This window comes from Zootoca vivipara, chromosome 4 (assembly GCF_965207765.1).
Source record: "Zootoca vivipara chromosome 4, rZooViv2.hap1.1, whole genome shotgun sequence".
NCBI lineage: Eukaryota > Metazoa > Chordata > Lepidosauria > Squamata > Lacertidae > Zootoca > Zootoca vivipara.
This window is the reverse complement of record NC_142587.1, coordinates 71478469-71500209: the sequence shown is the minus strand read 5'-3', so window position 1 is coordinate 71500209 and position 21741 is coordinate 71478469. Positions and strand designations below refer to the sequence as shown.

Genomic DNA, 21741 nt, shown 5'->3' with positions numbered 1-21741 from the left:
GGGGAACTGATATAGTAAGCTTTCGCCTGGATTTGCTGCTAATGCATGATACCACAACTGAGGTGGCTTGATAACCGCAGTCTTCAAAGAGCATTGCCATTTTAACAGTTAAAAAGCACATTGTATATCTTAATGCTATCTCCACCATTTTCAATGGCACAGTGATCTTCTCTGAATGCATTCCAAATTTAAGACTCCTGCTTTCAGGTGTACATGCCTTAGCTCCCTTCCTCTCCCATGTTTCAAGTAAGAGTTCTATCTCTTAAGCTAGGGGTACGTGCTGAATTTGGAAATTCTGAATATTTGGGGAATTAGATGAGAAACGTCATCAAAATGCAGAAATACATGCCTTAGGTCGCTTGGAAATCTTTATAGTCATAGTATTTAAAAAAAACCTTTTTGGCATGCCATGCTGAAACCCCCCAGAGCTCCCTCCAGAAATAACTCTTTATGTTCCCTTACTATTATACAAACAAATATACATATTTTCTGTTAGATGACAGAGGGATGGTTAAGAACAGAAGGAGGAAGGAGCAGAAAGAAAGACAGCACACGTCTTGCCAATGTTACCTTTTCCTTTCTTTGAAATCCCCTTCTTGCCAAGCATGGGTATCTGTGGGATTTCTTTGATGTATTGAGGCACATATTCTTTCCCATAGGGCAAGTGTGGCCCCTCCTTGGCCATGTGCTGCATTGGAACACCATCTTTGCCCAGTGGCATGTGAGGTACTTGTTGCCCCAGGGGCTGGTACTGTGGCACTTGGGGAGGCATCTGCTTGATCCCATAATAAGCACCTGCTTGGGTGGGTCTCAGTAGCCCAAGGTAAAGGGATGCGACCGCTGTCAAAAGCCACATAGGTGCTAGCAACAAAGCCATAACCTGCAACAAAACAGAACAGAACAGCAGTTGCAAGGGAGTGGGAAATGGCAAAGACAATTGTATGGCAGGGATGGACCCAGAGGCATTGAGAAGTAGGAGGCTTGTGGTGGCTGCAGTTATCTTAACCTCAGTGTCTTTCTTTATAGTACTGGGTGAAGCAGCTATAGCTGTAGCCTCCATTGTATTCCCAGTGGCACTGAGAATAAGCTGCTGTGGCTGGCTCACCCAGTAGCTCTTCCTGCGGCACTGCATGGTAACATTTCAAACATTTTTTATTAAAAGGGAAGAAAAAAGGAAGCTGAAATCATTCGCACCTAGAGTCCATGAGTCCCAGCCGCCCAGGCTGCCCAGGCTGGTTCCACACCTTCTCCTCCATCATTTGGTCAAAATGTCTGGAAGATCAACTTGGAGGACTTGAACTTTCAATCTTTTTGAATTATTTGATTTCTAGCCATTTTGTGTGCGCGCATTTCCACGCACCCAGTTGCTAGTTTTTTTATTGCTCATGCGCAGATCTACTGGCGGAGGGGACGAACTCCATCCTATTTCTTGAAATGGAATCCTTTCAATCAATGTTGCCCTACCTTTGTCAAATAATGTAACCTTCCTGCTCTTCTGATACATAACATTGTTAAGCCGTGGGTGCAGTGATGGCTACCAATATAGGCAGACTTAAAAGAGACGAATTCATGCAGGATAAGGCTGTCAACTGCTAGTCAAGGTGGCTATATCCAGAATCAGAGGCAGCATGCCTCTGAACACATCTTGATGGAGAACAGCAGCATCTAGTTGGCTACTTATGGAAAACAGGATGCTGGATTTGATGCACTTTTGGTTGGCTGCAGCAAGGCTCTTTCTGTGGTAGCGTAGATGCTGTTCACAAGTTCCCTGAGAGAAAGAGCTAGAAGAAGCTGAGATCTGGCCTAATAGAAGCAAACAGACAACCACGAAGCAGTATTTGTAAGTGCACACTAGAGGGGGTGTTTGCTGTACAAGACTATACAATCCTCACTCTTCTGAAAATTCAGATTTTTTTGTTTGGCTCATAATTAAATCTGAAACAGTCATTTCACATTGCATTTATATGAAATCTCAAGGGGGGAAATATTTGAAGAGAGGTTGTGAGTCAGTAGCGCTTCACAGTAATACAGTGGTACCTCGGTTTATGAACACAATTGGTTCCGGAAGTCTGTTCATAAACTGAAGCGTTCATAAACTGAAGCGAACTTTCCCATTGAAAGTAATGGAAAGTGGATTAATCTGTCCGTGGCGTTCATAAACCGAAAATTCATAAACCGAGGTGTTCATAAACCGAGGTTACACTGTAATGGATAAAATCAAACATTTGCAGTCAAGTACGGCTAAGTCTGCTATATTCAGCACGGCTAGATTTGCTACGAAAGTGATCCAATTTAGAATAGTTTATGAGGGCAAATGCTTGGATCAAGGGCTCTTACCTCAAGGATACGTCTTTGTCACTAGAGGCCCAAGTGGCTAGGAATGCCTGCTACCAGCTGTATCTGGTTTGTTAGCTATGACAATGTAATGTGCTCTATGTAGGGCTGCCCTTGGGCCTGGTTAGGAAGAGCTAACTGGTGCAGAGTGTGGTGCAGGGCATAGTTGTGCAACGACACAGACTCGAAACAGATAGTTTCACCTTAAACAATGACTATTCATTTGGGAAAATGCCCACAAAATGGGTAGACAGTTAAACCCTCAGGCAATTACAAACATTCATTACACATTTTTTAAAAACTAAGTAGTGAAAATTAAGAACAAGTGTTTCAATACTTGGGAGAGGGGGCCATGCACAGTATTAACATATTTGAGTAATGCATAATGTGCCAGTTCATAATTACACACAGCTTCCATTCTTTGCTTTCTTTATTCAGTTGATGTGGATTTAAAAGTCAGCTAATTTAAGACCTGACTTATCAAGCAAAGACGACCAGGAATGCATGGAATACCACACTCAACAAAGCCCTCAGTATGACACTCTCATCATTTGCATATGTAGATATAATTCCAATGCAACCATTTGATAAACAAAACTCTATTTTTTTTTCTATAAAAAACATTTATTCTGCTATCCAGCAGAAAAGTAATAGTTACAGTTTTGTCACATTTGCAGATTCACGGAATTTTCACACTTCAGAAAGAATTGCCTGAATATTTCCTTTTCATAATTAAGCCTTACAAACATGGCCAGGGAAGAGGATTATATGTGTGGTTTAAATATTTTAGTGCTGAACGTGTGGGTGCTGATTTTTAAAACAGCTTATCTTCATGAAAGAAAATCTGTAATGTGATACACAATTCAGTTATAGTCTTCCTCAGCTTGAGCCTGTGTATGCCATTTACATTACAAAAAGAGTTAAAGCTGTATTTAGAATATTGCAATGCAGGCGTAAGCTCTGTCTTGTCCTTCCCAACCCAAGTCATGCCTACCAATTTCCCCCTGCAAGAGGATGTGCCATTGATACAAGCGTTACGACAGAATCGTGACTCTCCTCCTTGTTCTAATGGACTACAGTCACTACACAAATCAGCTCTAGGAAAGCATATCTCATTCTCATCATGGAAGAGATGAACTGACAAAAATATGGTTTTGGGGAAAATTTATCAGCATCATCCAAGAAGCTCCTTTTGCCCCCAAATCAGTAGACAAATAGCTCCACTGAAGACAATTGGAATGAACTTGCATGTTTTATTTGTAGGCTTAGCATCTCACTAGCAGAGAACAGAGGAGGTATACTGTAATGAAAACCTTGGGTTTAATGGATTCTTTGTGGCCTAAAAAGGACACCACTTAAAAGTATGGAGCAGTTCTACTCTACATGGTTCAGTATTGCTTTATATTTACATTTGATTGAATAGGTAAAGGTAAAGGGACCCCTGACCATTAGGTCCAGTCATGACCGACTCTGGGGTTGCGCGCTCATCTCGCATTATTGGCCAAGGGAGCCGGCGTATAGCTCCCAGGTCATGTGGCCAGCATGATAAAGCCGCTCCTGGCAAACCAGAGCAGCACATAGAAACGTCGTTTACCTTCCCACTGTGGCGGTTCCTATTTATCTACTTGCATTTTGACGTGCTTTCGAACTGCTAGGTTGGCAGGAGCTGGGACCAAGCAACGGGAGCTCACCCTGTCACAGGGATTCGAACTGCCAACCTTCTGATCAGCAAGCCCTAGGCTCAGTGGTTTAAGCACAGCGCCACCTGGGTTGATTGAATAAGTCAAAGCAAATAAGTAGCACATTTAAGGACCCTGAAACTCCCTTGATCATTTCACTAAACAGCAATGAAATCCTTAAATAGAGGAGTTCAAAAGTAAGCACACCTTTTCAACATTTTAAAACAGTAGATGCACTTCAAACAAAAAGGCTTATCTGAGAACAATTCTTGCCCAGTTTTATTTATTTAAATTGATCCCAGAGGAGCCCAGGGTGGCAATGTAAACCTCTTTTGCATTTCCCTTGTTTGATGACCCAGCAATCCTAAAGCTAGTAAATGCAGGTTCTAGTCCACACACTGCAGCACTAGTTTTTAAACTGAATACTGTAGCATATCGCCTAGAGAACTGAAAACAAGAATGTGTACAATTACCTGAATTATTGTTGCTCATATATTCATTTAAATGCATATATGCAAAATTATCCATTCTGTTCTACATTTAAAAGCGGGTTTTTTTGCTCCTTTTTTGTTCTTGTTAATCTGGTTTGAATCAGGCTGTTCAGTTTAATATATTGCAAAGTGCTGACAAAGCCGACTTGCAAAAGCAGGATGCAAATTAATGGTTCCACCAATGTTTCAAGTATCTAAACAATCCCATTAAAATATCTTGACATTTGAAAGGATAATTGACTGTTGAAATGGGAGCGTTTTCAGCTTCAAAGCATGCCCCTAATACCTTTAGCTTTTGTGAGATGGTCCTAAAAACTTACACTTCATTTTTCCTTTTGCATGAACCTCTTAAAACCATCATAACCAACGGGATGTCTTTTCTTCTTGCTATTTTGATTTCCTTGAGGGTTTTTTGTCAATTTCGCTGTGCTTTCAAAAGCAGGGAAGCGACACTGGCAACAAAGCTCTTTTATTCATTTTAAATGGCACAGCAGATCTGCAAAGGTGAAAGCAGGCTACCTTGAAATAGGAAAAGACCCCCAAGCAGGCTCTACAACATTGCCATGATACAGTGTGTAGCATTTGTAAAAGAAAATGCATTTATTGCTGTTCTATATTTTAAAAATGCAATTAAAAATATTATCTCAATGAAAGCATCAGGTAGAGTAAATATAATAAATATGAATACACACAGAGAGAGGTTGAGAGAGGATGTCTCAAGTCTTCCAGCTACAGCTCGCTGTAAACATTTCATCTGTTGGATGTATGACTATAGACCCTGGAGAAGCAACCACCACCGCCACCAAGGACATATGACTAGAAGCTGCTATTAGCAGAAGACAACTAGCATATTGCACTGATCTTGACCTGACTGCACTGGCTGCCATAGTTTCTGGTTACAGGTAGGTAGCCGTGTTGGTCTGACGCAGTCAAAACAAAATAAAAAAATCCTTCCAGTAGCACCTTAGAGAGCTTTCGTGTGCATGCACACTTCTTCAGATGAAGTTTCTTCAGATGAAGTTCTTTAGATGAAGTTCAGACTTCAGTTTCTGGGTTCAAGTCAAAGCGCTGGTTTTGCCCTATACAGTAAAGCCTTAAATGGCTCAGGACTCAATACCTCAAGGACTGACTCTCCCCACATGAACTGACCCAGACCCTGTGATTAGGGTTGCCATATTCCCAAAAGTGAAAATCCAGACAAAGATGGGGGTTTTTTTGGGGGGGGGGCGGAGGCAAAGTTGTTGAGCTTTTTAGGGGAACATATACGAACATGAGTTTGACCAAACTGCAGGAGGCAGTGGAAGACAGGAGTGCCTGGCGTGCTCTGGTCCATGGGGTCACGAAGAGTCGGACACGACTAAACGACTAAACAACAACAACATCCTTGAAATAAATAAGTCTTTGGGCTTTTAATTTTAATTTAAAAGCATTTTTCTTGAAAAATCGCCCTAGTTGCCATACATCCGGGTTTTCCTGGACATTTTGCAGATTCAGCGAAAATCCGCCTAGACACCATTTTGACAGTCCAATTCCTGGACATGTCCAGGGGGAAACCAGACGTATGGCAGCCCTCCCTGCCTGTGTTCATAATCTGAGGCATTTCTTCGTGTGCCTCCTCCAGGAGAGGAATGGAGTGTGGCAACATGAGAATAGGCCTTTTCTGTGGTGGCTCCCACTTTGTGGAATGCTTTCCTCAGGGGGGCTTTCCTCAGGGGGGCTTTCCTCGGTTACATAGCTTTAAGTGCCAGGCAAAAACATTCCTCTTCAACCAGGCTTTGGGTTGATTAAACAATGTATAGCCTTTTAAACTGTGGCAGGTGGTGGTATTATTGCTGTTTGTTAGTATGGTATGAATTTATATATTTTTATAATGTAAACCTGTGATCCATGGATGAAGGGCGCTATAGAAACAACAACAACAACAACAACAACAACTTATTAACTTCCCAAAAGTATCATGTGAACAATGGTGATTGGCTCATCAGGGCAAATGGGGCCATACCCCCACCTGCCTCAGTCTGCCCCCCAGCTAGTCCCCACATGCCTACTCTCTTCCTTACAACTCGCCCCCCCCCAGCTGCTCCCCAGTGTCAGCTTCTTCCTCCTTTGTCTCAGTGTTGCTCTTGAATAACTCAACAGGGACGAAGTGGGGGCAAAACAAGAATTACAGCAGAACAAAAATTAGTTCGCTCTGCCCACTGTGGTCTGTGGTTACCTGTGTCATTGACTCTGGCTCCCCCTACTGTTGGCCTCCCTCCCTCCCTCTCTTCCTTCCCACCCCACCTATCCCAATGGCCATCAGCCACTACTGCATATGAAGCAGCCTTGAAATGCTTAAATATGATGCTAGGTTAAATTCGCTTAATATTATTCTTGAATATAATTGTCTGTTGCAATCCCATGGTTTTACGGCTTGATTCCTTGCCATAAAATACTTTCTTACCCACTTCTTTCTACAAACTAGCAAAACACAGCATTGGCCTTTCATTTGTTCACTTTGATGCTGTGCACACTGTGTTTTCTTAGTTCTTGCCTCCACGCTGCTTTATGGCTTATCTGTCTTTCAGAAAAGTACAGCAAAATTGAAGTTTGTGTCTTGGGCCTGAGTCTCTGCCATGTACAGTAATTCAGCCCACTGTACTTTGATTACCCCGTCCAAGGAGGGGTGGGGAGAGAAAGACAACCGCATCTCTTATTTTCTTTTCTTTGTATTAATTTTATAGCTCCTTAGAAACCCCAAATCCCAGTCCAAGGGATATATTCAAACCATGAAAAATGTCTATACAATATTTTTCTTGAAAAGGTCTCTGGCCCTTCAGACCGTTTTTATTGGAAGGCGGCATTTCCCCCACCCAATTGCAAAAGAGAAATCTTGTCTTGTGCATGCGTTCCCTCCAATTCTGGAAGAGAAGGTATATCTATCCAAAAAAGCAAAATGAAGTGCTACAATCCGCCCCAAAGGGAAACAAAGCAGAAAACCACTGGCCACATATGTCTCTCCCCCTCCCATCTCTTTCATACCTGCCAAGTTCCGGACGTAAAGATCCGGGATCGGCAGCGCGCGCATGACCAGAAGTTGCGTGACGCAACTTCCGGTGGCGCCTCACCCTTCTATGGGCACCAGAAAATGGCGACGCCAGCGCCGGAAGTCGCTTCCGCGCATGACTGGAAACACGTAAAAGCGACTTCCGGCAGCACCGCCGCCATTTTCTGATGCCCATAGACTGCAGGTGGTGCCACAATTGGGCCTGATGCTGCTGCACAATGGCAGTGGATCCCAGGCAGACTCATTGTCTCCTTGCTTCTGGAATGCTACATTTTGGGGCCTTCCACTAGTTCCCACCAGCAGAATTCCCACCCACCTGACAGGTGGGCAAGAGATCAGCTTAGTCAGGAGCACTGGATAGAGGGACACTTCTACCCTACCATAGAGAGCGGGTGGCGCTGTGGTCTAAACCACTGAGCCTCTTGGGCTTGCCAATCAGAAGGTCGGCAGTTTGAATCCCCGCGACGGAGTGAGCCCCCGTTGCTCTGTCCCAGCTCCTGCCAACCTAGCAGTTCAAAAACATACCAGCGCAAGTAGATAAATAGGTACCGCTGCAGCGGGAAGGTAAATGGTGTTTCTGTGCACTCTGGCTTCCGTCATGGTGTCCCGTTGTGCCAGAAGCGGTTTAGTCATGCTGGCCACCTGACCCAGAAAGCTGTTTGTGGACAAACGCTGGCTCCCTTGGCCTGAAAGCAAGATGAGATCCCACCCAGGGATCCTTTACCTCACGTTTACCTTTTAACCTCTACCCCACCCAACTCCCTCCCACTGCAACTGTTTGAATGAATTATTTTTGCTGCTGAAACCAACAAAAAGAAGTGACTGTTAGTATTTTACGCTGCAGTATTTCAATGCTGCAGCTGAGATTGGTGTAAATCACATGCCAGTCTGGAAAGAGTGTGGGAACGGAAGACAGTCTTATCTCTTCCGCTGTATGTACTATTGTACTGTACTATTGCTTATTACTTGTCCCTTTTTCCTTCTCTCGAAGCTGGAGAGAGAGGACTCCATGATTCCGTTTGTCTGTACATAGTGTGTAAATAAATACGTAGATTAGCTCTACGATGTCTCACACTTCTTGCTGTGTTATGCTAGAAGATTAGTGTGCATATATCATTTGATATATGTCGCTGAAGCGCACTGGAGAAGAAGGGAAATGTCTTTTCCAGAGTTTGAGGGCTGCAGGGGCACCCTAGGGCGTTTTTCCAACAACGAGTTCAGTAACAGTAACCCTTGTGTCCCATGGGGGGGGGTGGAGAGAGAAGGAGGCCATGGAATAGCTCTGAAAGTGACATATATGGCTGATCCTTGCTTTCCAAAACAAGCTGAGAAAGCACGCACACATGTATTGTCCCTTAAATCGGCTTCGGTCCGGCGGCCATTTTTCTGGTGCCGCTTTGCCCTTCTATGGGCACCAGAAAATGGTGGCGCCGGCGCCGGAAGTCGCTTCCGCGCATGACTGGAAACACGTAAAAGCGACTTCCGGCACCACCGCCGCCATTTTCTGATGCCCATAGAAGGGCAAAGCGCAACCGGAAGTCGCGTCACGCATCTTCCGGTCATGCGCGGAAGCGACTTCCGGCGCCGGCGCCACCATTTTCTGGTGCCCATAGAAGGGCAAAGCGGCACCAGAAAAATGGCCGCCGGACCGAAGCCGATTTAAGGGACAATACCGGGATTTTAACCTAAACGGGAGACCGCCGGGAAACGGTAAGAAAAAAGGGGTTTTCCCGGAGGATACGGGATACTTGGCAGCTATGCTCTTTTGCTTTACTGTTGTCGCCCTTTTCAGGTGTTCACCTCGATCACAGGAGGGATAAATGTGTGCAGGTAAACAAACATGTGCACATTTTCATGTATACGCCGACGAGGAGTCATGCCTTCAGTGTTTTGGACCTCACTCTCTAGAACTCCCTCCCACAAGAAGTTAGAAAGGCGTTGTCCTTACTAAATGTCAGATTCTTGGTCAAGATTGTCTTTTTTATTTATTGTTTTCTCTTTTTGTAAACCTGTGTGGGTGTGTGGGTGTGGATGTGACAAATCAAACGATGTATAAATTTTATGAAATAAAATAAAATAAATTTCACGAAGACTTTGCACCATGAGCTTCACGTATTTTTATTTATTTTTAATGGTTGAGATTTTAAATTCTAGAGGTTTTAAAATTTGGAAGTTTAATTTAGGCTTTAAATTTTTGCATATTTCAATGTTGCACTCTGCTTTGAGACCTAGACAGTAAAAAGCAGGACATACAATTTAAACTAAATAAGCACCCTCTGCATTAACATCCTCTTCCTCACCTATTTCCGTGCATTTAATGCAAAGGTCTGAAATATGTTTTAGCTGAATGCTGTTAGAAGAGGACTCTCCTGTTGTTTGATACTGAGAATGTTCTATAGATTTGATGTAGCCTTGCTTTGACGCTGTAGGCAACTTAAATGATAGCTCCTAAACCCGGCTGCCCAACTCTAATGGGAGTGCCAGGATTTCCTTTCTTTTCAGATAGGGGGCTTAGGGCAGGTGGCAGCAGCTGGGACCCCAGCAGTTGCCCAAGGGTGCTTCATGCAGTTGGTGGGCCTAACTGGCCCATTCCTGGACATACATTTATTATAACTACTACATAGGCTGTTCATGGAGCAGGGAGGCTACTGCAGCTCTGTTATACGTGGTGGTCAGGGCAGAAGGTATGGGCGGTAAGATTGCTTTGCCAGTCTGCAGGTGGTGCCACAATTGGGCCTGATGCTGCTGCACAATGGCAGTGGATCCCAGGCAGACTCATTGTCTCCTTGCTTCTGGAATGCTACATTTTGGGGCCTTCCACTAGTTCCCACCAGCAGAATTCCCACCCACCTGACAGGTGGGCAAGAGATCAGCTTAGTCAGGAGCACTGGATAGAGGGACACTTCTACCCTACCATAGAGAGCGGGTGGCGCTGTGGTCTAAACCACTGAGCCTCTTGGGCTTGCCAATCAGAAGGTCGGCAGTTTGAATCCCCGCGACGGAGTGAGCCCCCGTTGCTCTGTCCCAGCTCCTGCCAACCTAGCAGTTCAAAAACATACCAGCGCAAGTAGATAAATAGGTACCGCTGCAGCGGGAAGGTAAATGGTGTTTCTGTGCACTCTGGCTTCCGTCATGGTGTCCCGTTGTGCCAGAAGCGGTTTAGTCATGCTGGCCACCTGACCCAGAAAGCTGTTTGTGGACAAACGCTGGCTCCCTTGGCCTGAAAGCAAGATGAGATCCCACCCAGGGATCCTTTACCTCACGTTTACCTTTTAACCTCTACCCCACCCAACTCCCTCCCACTGCAACTGTTTGAATGAATTATTTTTGCTGCTGAAACCAACAAAAAGAAGTGACTGTTAGTATTTTACGCTGCAGTATTTCAATGCTGCAGCTGAGATTGGTGTAAATCACATGCCAGTCTGGAAAGAGTGTGGGAACGGAAGACAGTCTTATCTCTTCCGCTGTATGTACTATTGTACTGTACTATTGCTTATTACTTGTCCCTTTTTCCTTCTCTCGAAGCTGGAGAGAGAGGACTCCATGATTCCGTTTGTCTGTACATAGTGTGTAAATAAATACGTAGATTAGCTCTACGATGTCTCACACTTCTTGCTGTGTTATGCTAGAAGATTAGTGTGCATATATCATTTGATATATGTCGCTGAAGCGCACTGGAGAAGAAGGGAAATGTCTTTTCCAGAGTTTGAGGGCTGCAGGGGCACCCTAGGGCGTTTTTCCAACAACGAGTTCAGTAACAGTAACCCTTGTGTCCCATGGGGGGGGGTGGAGAGAGAAGGAGGCCATGGAATAGCTCTGAAAGTGACATATATGGCTGATCCTTGCTTTCCAAAACAAGCTGAGAAAGCACGCACACATGTATTGTTTCCTGCACAATGTTAATACATTCTAAAAAGCAGCTGATCGCCGTTCACAGGTCTCTGAATGTACAGTCATACATCATGATACGTCCGCTGCGGATTGCATCTTTCCAGGTTATGGCCGCACCGAACCCGGAAGTCCTGAAACGGGTTACTTCCAGGTTTGGCGCATCCGTAACCTGCGTGCATGCGCAGTAGCGCTAAATCATGCTTTGCGCATGCGCAGAAGCGACGCATTGCGTCACGCACGTGTGCAGATGTGGCGCTTCAAGATGCGGCCTTTTCATGTTGCGAACGGGCCTCTGGAACGGATCCCGTTCGCAACAAGAGGTACCACTGTATCTGGAAGTGGGATTGTCAAGGCAAAATCCTGTTCACATCATTCATGGGATGCACAGCTGCCTCAGCAGCCAGTCTGCTCCATACCTGGAGAAGTGAGCATTTCTCCTCCTCCTCCTCTGTAAAAGGCTTTGTCTGCCAAGTGTCAACACTACTGTCAAGCCTATAAATCTTGGAGATTACTTTTGTTTGGAACTTCTCCTGCTATCCTGATGAGGAAATAATGGAACTGCTGAATTCCTCTGGTACGTACAAAGCTAAATTGAAAATAAAGTTGAAATGTAATCAGGGACAGATGGTTTTGATATATATTTCTGAGTGGTTTAATCACTGTGTCATTAGTTTGCCAAATAACACGACTGGGATAAGTCAGATCTTAAGCCATATTCTGCTTTTAACAGAAACGATCAAACATGTTGCTTTGCTGGCTGTACGCAAAGAAACATTGCGATTGGTTTTTTTTTTTAACCCAGGTACCAGATGGAAGAAAATACAACAGCCCCAAATGCCCTCTGTATTATTATTATTTTTCAATGGAAGACTGATATTTTAATAAGCTTGATGGACAAAAAAACCAAGGGTTGGGTTTCCCTGAAAAGCCTGTTAGCATGGCGCTTGTTTCTTGCAGACACCAAGCAGTTGACATCAGTGAAAACTAAGCAGGCCTGTAAGTTTGTTATTTTAGAGGTGGCAGCATACAGTGCCAAGAGGAAATTGAATATTTGACTTAAAAATATGAAATGTCTTCAGCCAAGCTGCCTATCCATGAATTCATGTTTGAATTGTTAACTAAAATGGTAAATCCATGCGAAGGCAATTTTGCTTCTGATAAGAAGAACATAAGAAGTCGCCTTATACTGAGTCAGACCATTGGTTCATCTAGCTCAGGATTTGCCATACCCAAGATTACTGTGTGTTTGCCGCTATTTGCATTCCTTAACAGATTGGAGAACTGGGCCAAAACTAACCTAATGAGTTTCAACAGGGACAAATGTAAGGTTCTGCACTTAGGCAGAATAACCAGCTGTGGAAATATAAGATGGGGGACACCTTGCTTGCCAATAGTACATGTGAAAAAGATCTAGGGGACCACAAGCTTAACATGAGTCAACGGTGTGATGCAGCAGCAAAAAAAGCTAATGCTATTCTAGGCTGCATCAACAGTAGAATTAAGGGAAGTAATAGCACCACTCTGTTCTGCCTTGGTCAGACCACACCTGGAGTACGGTGTCTAGTTCTGGACACCACAATTTAAGAAGGATATTGATAATCTGGAACATGTGCAGAGGAGGGTGACCAAGGTTATTAAGGATCTGGAAACCAAGCTTTATGAAGAACGGTTGAGGGAGTTGCATATGTTTAGCCTGAGAAAGAGGAGACTGGGAGGAGATGTGATAGCTATCTTCAGCCTGAAGGGCTATCATATGGAAGATGGAGCTAGCTGGTTTTCTCCTGCTCCAGAGAGTAGGACCCAGGCCAATGGCTTCAGGTTACAAGAAAGGAGATTCCGACTAAACATCAGGAAGAACATTCTGACAGTAAGAGCTGTTCGACAGTGGAGCCGTCTGCCTCAGGAGTTGGTGGACTCTCCTTCCTTGGAGGATTTTAAACAGAGGCTGGATGGCCATCTGTCATGGATGCTTTAACTAAGATTCCTGCACTGCAGGGGGTTAAACTAGATGACCCTCAAGGTCCCTTCCAACTCTACAATTTTATAATTCTACCTTTAGGTAGAGGGACCCCTGACCATTAGGTCCAGTCGTGACCGACTCTGGGGTTGTGCGCTCATCTCGCATTATTGGCCAAGGGAGCCGGCGTATAGCTTCCAGGTCATGTGGCCAGCATGACTAAGCCCCTTCTGGCAAACCAGAGCAGCACATGGAAACGCCGTTTACCTTCCCGCTGTAGCGGTTCCTATTTATCTACTTGCATTTTGACGTGCTTTCGAACTGCTAGGTTGGCAGGAGCTGGGACCAAGCAACGGGAGCTCACAACACCAATTTTAATGGTTTCCCTTTGTAAATTCATATCTACCCAATAATCAAATATATTGGGGAAAATTTGGCTCCATATAGCTCCACTCAGGGTCATAGGTGTTTTGGCGTGAGTGGATCAATCATTACTTTCTGCTACTCCCCTTTCCAGGCCCACTGCTTCCTTGAATCTCTGGTTTCTTTTTGGTTATGCTCATAACAATTTCCAGTATGCTCCTGAACAGAGTGTAGCATTATATATGTTTTGTTTTGTTTTCTCTTCTCTTTCTCTTCTTTTGAACCCTCAGATCTGTACAAAACTAGAAAACTGCAAAGCATACCACATTAAAAATTGTGTGCTGAGCATTTACAATTGCTTGACTGCAGGAGATGCTGAGAACTGAACCAGGGAATTTATGCATTTACTGTACCACTGAGTTTCACCCTTCCCCCAGATATTCAAAGAAGACTCTATGGTATAACAACCCATCACCTGAACGCTGTCTAATTTAGATTGTAAGCGCCTTGGGTCAGGGGCCTGGTCTTTTTGCTCATGCTACTCTGTAAAAGGCTATGTACATAAACAGTGATTTATACCTAAGCGATCATCTTGGTTTGTTTTGAACCTTGTGTATCTCAGCAAGGAGTCAGCACATCTGTTTACATTGTCAAAGGGTCTCTAGGGTTTCTCTAGCACAGTAAGCTCTTTGAAGAACAGGCAGGGAGACAATTCTTCCAGCATGTTCTGTGAATGTTTTAGTAATGGCAAATAAAAATAACGGATTTACTTTGATGTCTCTGGCTCCAAACAGAAAGCACTCTGGGGGCCTGACTGTCCGTAGTGGAAAAACTGTTACTCTAGAGATCAAGGACTGATAAGCTTGTGTCCAGCTGCCACTTACCATGAAATGTTACCATGAGAAGCTAATTCGTAGAGTTCATAGGGTAAGAGAGAACTGATGAATTTCTGCATCAAGTGTCTCTAGGGCACAAAGCTAAATGCACATCTGAATCCTAATAACATAGGAAGCTAATGCCAAGTCAGATGATTGGCCCTTCTTGTTGACATAGACTGGTAGCAGCGGCCGAGACTTTTACACAGAGGTTTTCCCCAACCTTACCTGGAGACACCATGGATTGAACCCTGCAGCCCACGATGGAGTTGCTCTGTCCCAGCTCCTGCCAAGCTACACTTCGAAAGCACACCAGTGCAAGTAGATAAATAGGTACTGTAGTAGCGGGAAGGTAAACGGCGTTTCCATGCGCTCTGGTTTCCATCACGGTGTTCCATTTTGCCAGAAGCGGTTTAGTCATGCTGGCCACATGACCCGGAAAGCTGTCTGTGGACAAACACCGGCTCCCTCAGCCTGAAAGCGAGATGAGTGCCTCACCCCATAGTTGCCTTTGACTGGACTCAACTGCCGAGGGGTCCTTTACCTTTACCTTATGCTCTATTACTGAGCCACAGGGGTAATGACCAACTCTATCCTGAACTATTCATGTTACTCACCATAGGCTCAACGTTGACACCTCACCCTTGGACATCTGAGACCCACACCCTAGCAAGGCCCATTTTTCTGGCTTGATTTTATTAAAAGAGGGTTAGACTATCAATGGCTATTTTTTTTTACCTTGCTAGGAATCACAAGCGGGGAGAGCGTTGTGGTGGGGAGAGCTCAGGTCTTGCTGGTTTCCTTTGCACCTGGTTGGCTACTGTGAGAACAGGATGGGCCTTTGGTCTGATCCAGCAGGACTGCTCATCTGTTCTTAAAATCTAAATATTGTAGAATGGATCTGTTGTTTTCCTTTGTTGAAAAAAACAGGGCAGTAGATTCTCCTGACTTGAACCAATTTTTAGTGAACTCACGCCACCCATGATTGTTCCTTTCCTTTCTCTGATCTTGTTTTTACTGTTGTTAAGAAACTTTCAGATAAATAAGACCCATAGAAACCCCAGAACGTTCAAACGAAACCACAAACCAAGCATGGGGAGAAACCCTAGTCAGTCTGCAAAGTTTACAAGTTTTATTCAGCAATACAAAAGCTGAAGAGGATGAAATCTCTTGCAAAATATATTGCGCTTCAGGCTGTTTATTTGGCCAGGAGGCTAAAAAGTTTCCTAGCCACACAGGCTGGGAAATTTAAAAAGTCAAAGGTTTGGCTTGAGGGAAGCCTGGGGCATGTGGAGCTGTAGCTCAATGGTAAAACAGTTGCTTTGCACCCCAAAGCTGCCAGGTTCATTCCCCAGCATCTTCAGGTAGTGACGGGAAATAGCCCTGTCTGAAATGCTGGAGACCTGCTGCCTTTAGACAATACTGAGCTAGATGTGTCAATGGTCTGACTTGGTCGAAGGGAGTTTGTTGTGCTCCCAGGACTCCACCATAATATCTCAACACTGTCCAGAAACGGTGCTGAGTGCTGCTCACTGGCAGAAGCTGGTTACCTTAATAGTTAAACCAGTGTTCAGGTATGCATAATATGATCTTGTAGCCTACAAGTCATCCATCTCTTCTGACCTCTTGTGCCAGAAGAGAAACAGAAATCTTTCTAAACACAGGTTCTTGCACGCATAAAGAAAAGAATGCGATTTCAGAATGTATGCCAGGTTTTTTTGGGGGGGGGGGGGAACCAGACGTCCCAATTAGTACAAACATCTTAAATTCTATAAATTTAACCAAAAACATGGCAATAGCTGAACGTAGCTGGTGAAATAAGAGCACTTGTAAACCCTGGCTGCTATTATAGAACGCTACTGGCAAATACAAGTGTGCAGGAGGGAGTGGGGGGGGGGGAGAGAAAGGGCGTGTTTGTGCTTTTCTACTTGGGAAAATTCTGGTCCTAATACTGATCACTAGGTGGCACCACTGATCCACTCAGTTTCAACAGAGTCATGGTTTGAAGAGGATGTGCCTGGAAACTCATAAATCCCTCAGTGGCAAGACAGGTGCATTTTGCAGAGCAAGCCAATAAAAGAACTATTTAGGCTACCTTACACACATCACAAAATCCCTACATCAAAGGCATAACTTGAATTGTGTGGAATAATTATCACAGGCATTTGCTGAATGCACACTAGTGCAATACCTGTATTAGGCCAACCAAAATGTTACAAAATAGTCTGCAAACTTTTGAGTCTCCCAGAAACTTTCATCAGCCTGCATTTTATTTTCCCTTGTGGTTCAGCACAGCTGCATTTAATTTCTGTAAGAATATTTTCTGGGTTTTCTCACCCATTCTGTGCACATGCAGCCAAACCTGCTGAGAAGCTGTGATCAAGTACAGCGTCTCAGAAATTATATACAAAGCCATAAACGCCAGCTGCGCAATCATCACATAGGACCAACGTACACAAAATAAGCATTATTTCCTACCAGCGTCTGGGAATCAAAAGTGGAGCGAGTGCTTTTATACTCATGTTCTGCTTGCAGGCTTCCTATAGGCATCTGGTTGGTCACTCTGAGAGCAAAATGCTGGACTATATGAACCTTTGGTCTGATTCAGCAGAACCCTTTTATGTTCTTAATGTAATTTCTTTTCTAAAGGCATTTTACAAGGTGGGAAACAGCCCAAATGGCCTATTTGCAGAACCATTTTCTTTTTGAAAAATTGAGGGCTATTCATTTAAGCCACCATGAACTCATCTTTTTGGCACAACCATCAGCTTGGGTAATGCTTCATTGCTCCAAGCCCACTTCAAGCTTACAGCTCATCGTATCACAATACAGTGTGTTAGATATATCTGAGACATTTTTATGGTCTTAATATTTGTAAAGCATGTGCTTCTTACAAGAATTGCAATTGAGCAGCCGTCCCACACAGAAGTGGCCTTTGTGGGAATATAATCCAGGGCACACACAGAGTTACTGGGTTTGCATGGAGTTGTCTTTTGCGAGATCCAGCACACCCTACATAGATCAGCCACGAATCCTCTGATGTCAGCAACACTTTCTGAAGGCATCTCTTAAGAGATGCTGGCCCCATGTCATAGGTGGCGCAAGGGACCCAGGTGGCGCTGTGGTTAAACCACTGAGCCTAGGGCTTGCTGATCAGAAGGTCGGCGGTTCGAATCCCTGTGACGGGGTGATCTCCCATTGCTTGGTCCCAGCTCCTGCCAACCTAGCAGTTCGAAAGCACGTCAAAATGCAAGTAGATAAATAGGAACCACTACAGTGGGAAGGTAAACGGCGTTTCTGTGTGCTGCTCTGGTTCGCCAGAAGTGGCTTTGTCATGCTGGCCACATGACCTGGAAGCTATACGCCGGCTCCCTCGGCCAATAATGTGAGATGAGCGCGCAACCCCAGAGTCGGTCACGACTGGACCTAATGGTCAGGGGTCCCTTTACCTTTACCTAAGAAGAACATATAGGACAACTACAGAGCACCCTACCCTGTATGAATGAAAAACCACAATATATATTTTGACATCTCTCTTGTTAAGGCTTCATCTGTTTGACAGATAGCAATAATGGAGACCATGGTGAAAAAAGAATTCCTGACACATCCACCTTTTCTCAAACCCACCCCCCCTGCTTGCATATAACTTTGGAAAAGGAACGACCTTGAAATACCAAGCACCAAAGTCTGATACATTCCTTTGGACTGAGTGAGAGTGCCAAGAATGCATGAATTCCTAGTGACCTTTAGCTGCAAACTGTGAACTTTGTTCACTAAGCGTAATGCATACTTAGGCGTCATTACTCAGGCCCTAAGCCAGACCCTTTCCTTTCCTTTCCTCTGCCATTACTTACTTAGTGACAGTTCGCCAAACAAAGTGAGGAATGGGGGAATTTGTCTAAGTAAATGCTGAAACCTGTTCTTGAAGCCGTCGCTTCTAAGCCTGTGGCTCCTTCCCAAAATATGGAAGGACCAAGAAGAGGGATGCTATTCACAGGGAAGAGAGGTGGCAGAACTTGCTACCGTCACCCGTCTAGACAGCCGCTGCAAGTTTACAGCTTCTTTTCAGCCAAAGGCTACTCGCTTCACATTGCAACAGACGACAAGGCTTGGTCCAAATGCCGATTCCTTGTGATCTGTCTCACCCCCACAAAAACCCTAGGCTTGTGGAACTGGAACTAAACCTGAAATGACATGTGATACAAATTTAAAGTTCACCAACAATTTGAATCCAAATACCTGTATTTCAGAAGGTTCCAAATTTTCTTTTTGAGTACGAATTTTAAGGAACTGTGATTTCCTTCCCAGTTTGGCTTGCGGATGTGCATGCGTGCATTCTCAATCCATGGCGCCTCTATTCAGTCGGGGTGGAAATCCCACTCACAGGAAGTGATGTATATGTCAATTTATAATGTCAATGTCAGGTTAGTCCAGAGAAGAGAACAGGCCCAAACAGGCGTGCTGACTAGCGCCACATGCCGTGCTCCTGCTGCACAAGCACGCCACACTGACATGTTGTGCACATGCCACATGGCTTGCACACATGACGCAAGCACACCACACAGCGTGCATGAGTAATGCGAGCACACCGAGCAGCATGCATGCACAGCATGCAAACGTTGCCATGGCATATTGAGGGAGCCTGGCCCCTTGCTTGAAAAAAAATTGTGCCTAGCTGGACTCAAACAGATGCCCAACCGAACCATTTTATTGCTAATGACAGCCTAGAACAGCAGCATAGCTAACTGCTCCTGTTCAGACACAGTGCCTCCTACAGTTGGAATAGTAGCTTAACGGTTAAGTTTCCCATGACATCCCTCGTTACCTAAATCTCAAATTTTTTTCAGGTTCAAAGTTCACTACAAACTTGCCAGATTCACTGCCTTTACAAGAAGCTCCCCCCCCCCAAGAAAGCCCAATCCAGCTTCATTCATAACTGAATGCAGCAGCAGCCACTAGCAGAAAAACCCTGGCAATATCACCCAGTGAACATGGTTCACTGATAATTTCTCCAGATTAGTCCAGTCAGTCTATGGTTGGACCTCAAATTTATTGGAAAAGAAGCATACCATACAGCGGCATGCTCTGAAAGATAATAATAATAATATAATAAACTTTTATTTGTATCCCACCCTCCCCGGCCGAAACCGGGCTCAGGGCGGCTAACATCAATATATAACATTGGCGAGCTTTTATTGCATACAAAAAGTCTTGCAGGCGCCTGCCCTCTGGGAAAAGTCTGCATGCCCCTTTTTTGCTGTCTCCCACCACCTGATATGGGTGGCGCCGTGGGTTAAACCACAGAGCCTAGGGCTTGCCGATCAGAAGGTTGGCGGCTTGAATCCCCGCGACGGGGTGAGCTCCCGTTGCTTGGTCCCAGCTCCTGCCAACCTAGCAGTTCGAAAGCACCCCAAAAAGTATAAGTAGATAAATAGGTACCGCTCCGGCGGGAAGGTAAACGGCGTTTCCGTGCACTGCTCTGGTTCACCAGAAGCGGCTTAGTCATGCTGGCCACATGACCCGGAAGCTGTACGCTGGCTCCCTCGGCCAATAAAGCGAGATGAGCGCCGCAACCCCAGAATCGTCCGTGACTGGACCTAATAGTCAGGGGTCCCTTTACCTTTACCATCTGAAAGGGCACACCTCAAGCTTAAAATTAAATTTAAATCTAATGCAATTCAAGATTCACTGTGCCCAAAATAAGTTGATATTATTCTCTAACTTAAAAAAAAGAACATTTGAGAAATGATATATTATTATAGAATGATTTTAGGTACTAACACCCTTGCAACCCTTTAGGTAAATATGTCATGGATCTAACTGGAATGACTGTTGGACACAATGTATACCAAAGTACAAATTTACACAAATATTTAATAATTGCTATAAAATAAAGTGATCCCTTCATGGATCAATGCCTTGTCGTGGCGAAGGGGCTTGAATAACTCAGAGAAGCTATGAGCTATGCCATGCAGGGCCACCCAAGATGGACAGGTCATAGTGGAGAGTTTTGACTAAACGTGATCCACCTGGAGAAGGAACTGGCAAGCCACTCCAGTATCCCTGCCAAGAAAACTCCATGGACAAAGACAACAGGCATATAAAAGTTATGACGCTGGAAGATGAGCCCCTCACGTCGGAAGGCGTCCAACATGCTACTGAGGAAGAGCGGAGGACAAGTACAAGTAGATTCAGAGCTGATGAAGCGGCTGGGCCAAAGCCGAAAGGACGCTCAGTTGCGGATATGCCTGGAAGCGAAAGGAAAGTCCGATGCTGTAAAGAAAAATATTGCATAGGAACCTGGAATGTAAGAACCATGAGTGGAGGTAAGCTGGATGTGGTCAAAAATGAGATGACAAGAATAAATATCGACATCCTGGGCATCAGTGAACTAAAATGGAAGGGAATGGGCGAATTCAGTTCGGGTGACTATCATATCTACTACTGTGGGCAAGAATCCCGTAGTAGAAATGGAGTGGCCCTCATAGTCAACAAAAGAGTGGCAAAAGCTGTAATGGGATGCAATCTCAAAAATGACAGAATGATCTCGATACGAATCCAAGGCAGACCTTTTAACATCACAGTAATCCAAGTTTATGCACCAACTACCGGTGCTGAAGAAAGTGAAATTGACCAATTCTATGAAGACCTACAACACCTTCTAGAAATGACACCAAAGAAGGATGTTCTTCTCATTACAGGGGATTGGAATGCTAAAGTAGGGAATCAAGAGATAAAAGGAACAACTGGCAAGTTTGGCCTTGGAGTTCAAAATGAAGCAGGGCAAAGGCTAATAGAGTTCTGTCAAGAGAACAAGCTGGTAATCACAAACACTCTCTTCCAACAACACAAGAGAAGACTCTACACATGGATATCACCAAATGGGCAGCATCGAAATCAGATTGATTATATTCTCTGCAGCCAAAGATGGAGAAGCTCTATACAGTCAGCAAAAACAAGACCTGGAGCTGACTGTAACTCAGATCATCAGCTTCTTATAGCAAAATTCCAGGTTAAACTGAAGAAAGTAGGAAAAACCACTGGGCCAGTAAGATACAATCTAAATCAAATCCCTTATGAATACACAGTGGAAGTGAGGAACAGG

General features: G+C 44.5%; 1 protein-coding gene across 2 annotated transcripts in view; it reads right to left on the bottom strand.

Moving 5' to 3' along the window:
* Positions 1–21741, bottom strand: part of COL8A1 (collagen type VIII alpha 1 chain) — a 99262-nt gene that overhangs the window by 2125 nt on the left and 75396 nt on the right. For both annotated transcript variants that reach the window (XM_035114579.3, XM_035114578.3), the window contains exon 3: positions 571–880. In XM_035114579.3, coding sequence (XP_034970470.3) covers positions 571–877 — 307 coding nt within the window. In that variant the 5' untranslated portion in view covers positions 878–880. The remainder of the gene's footprint in view (positions 1–570; positions 881–21741) is intronic.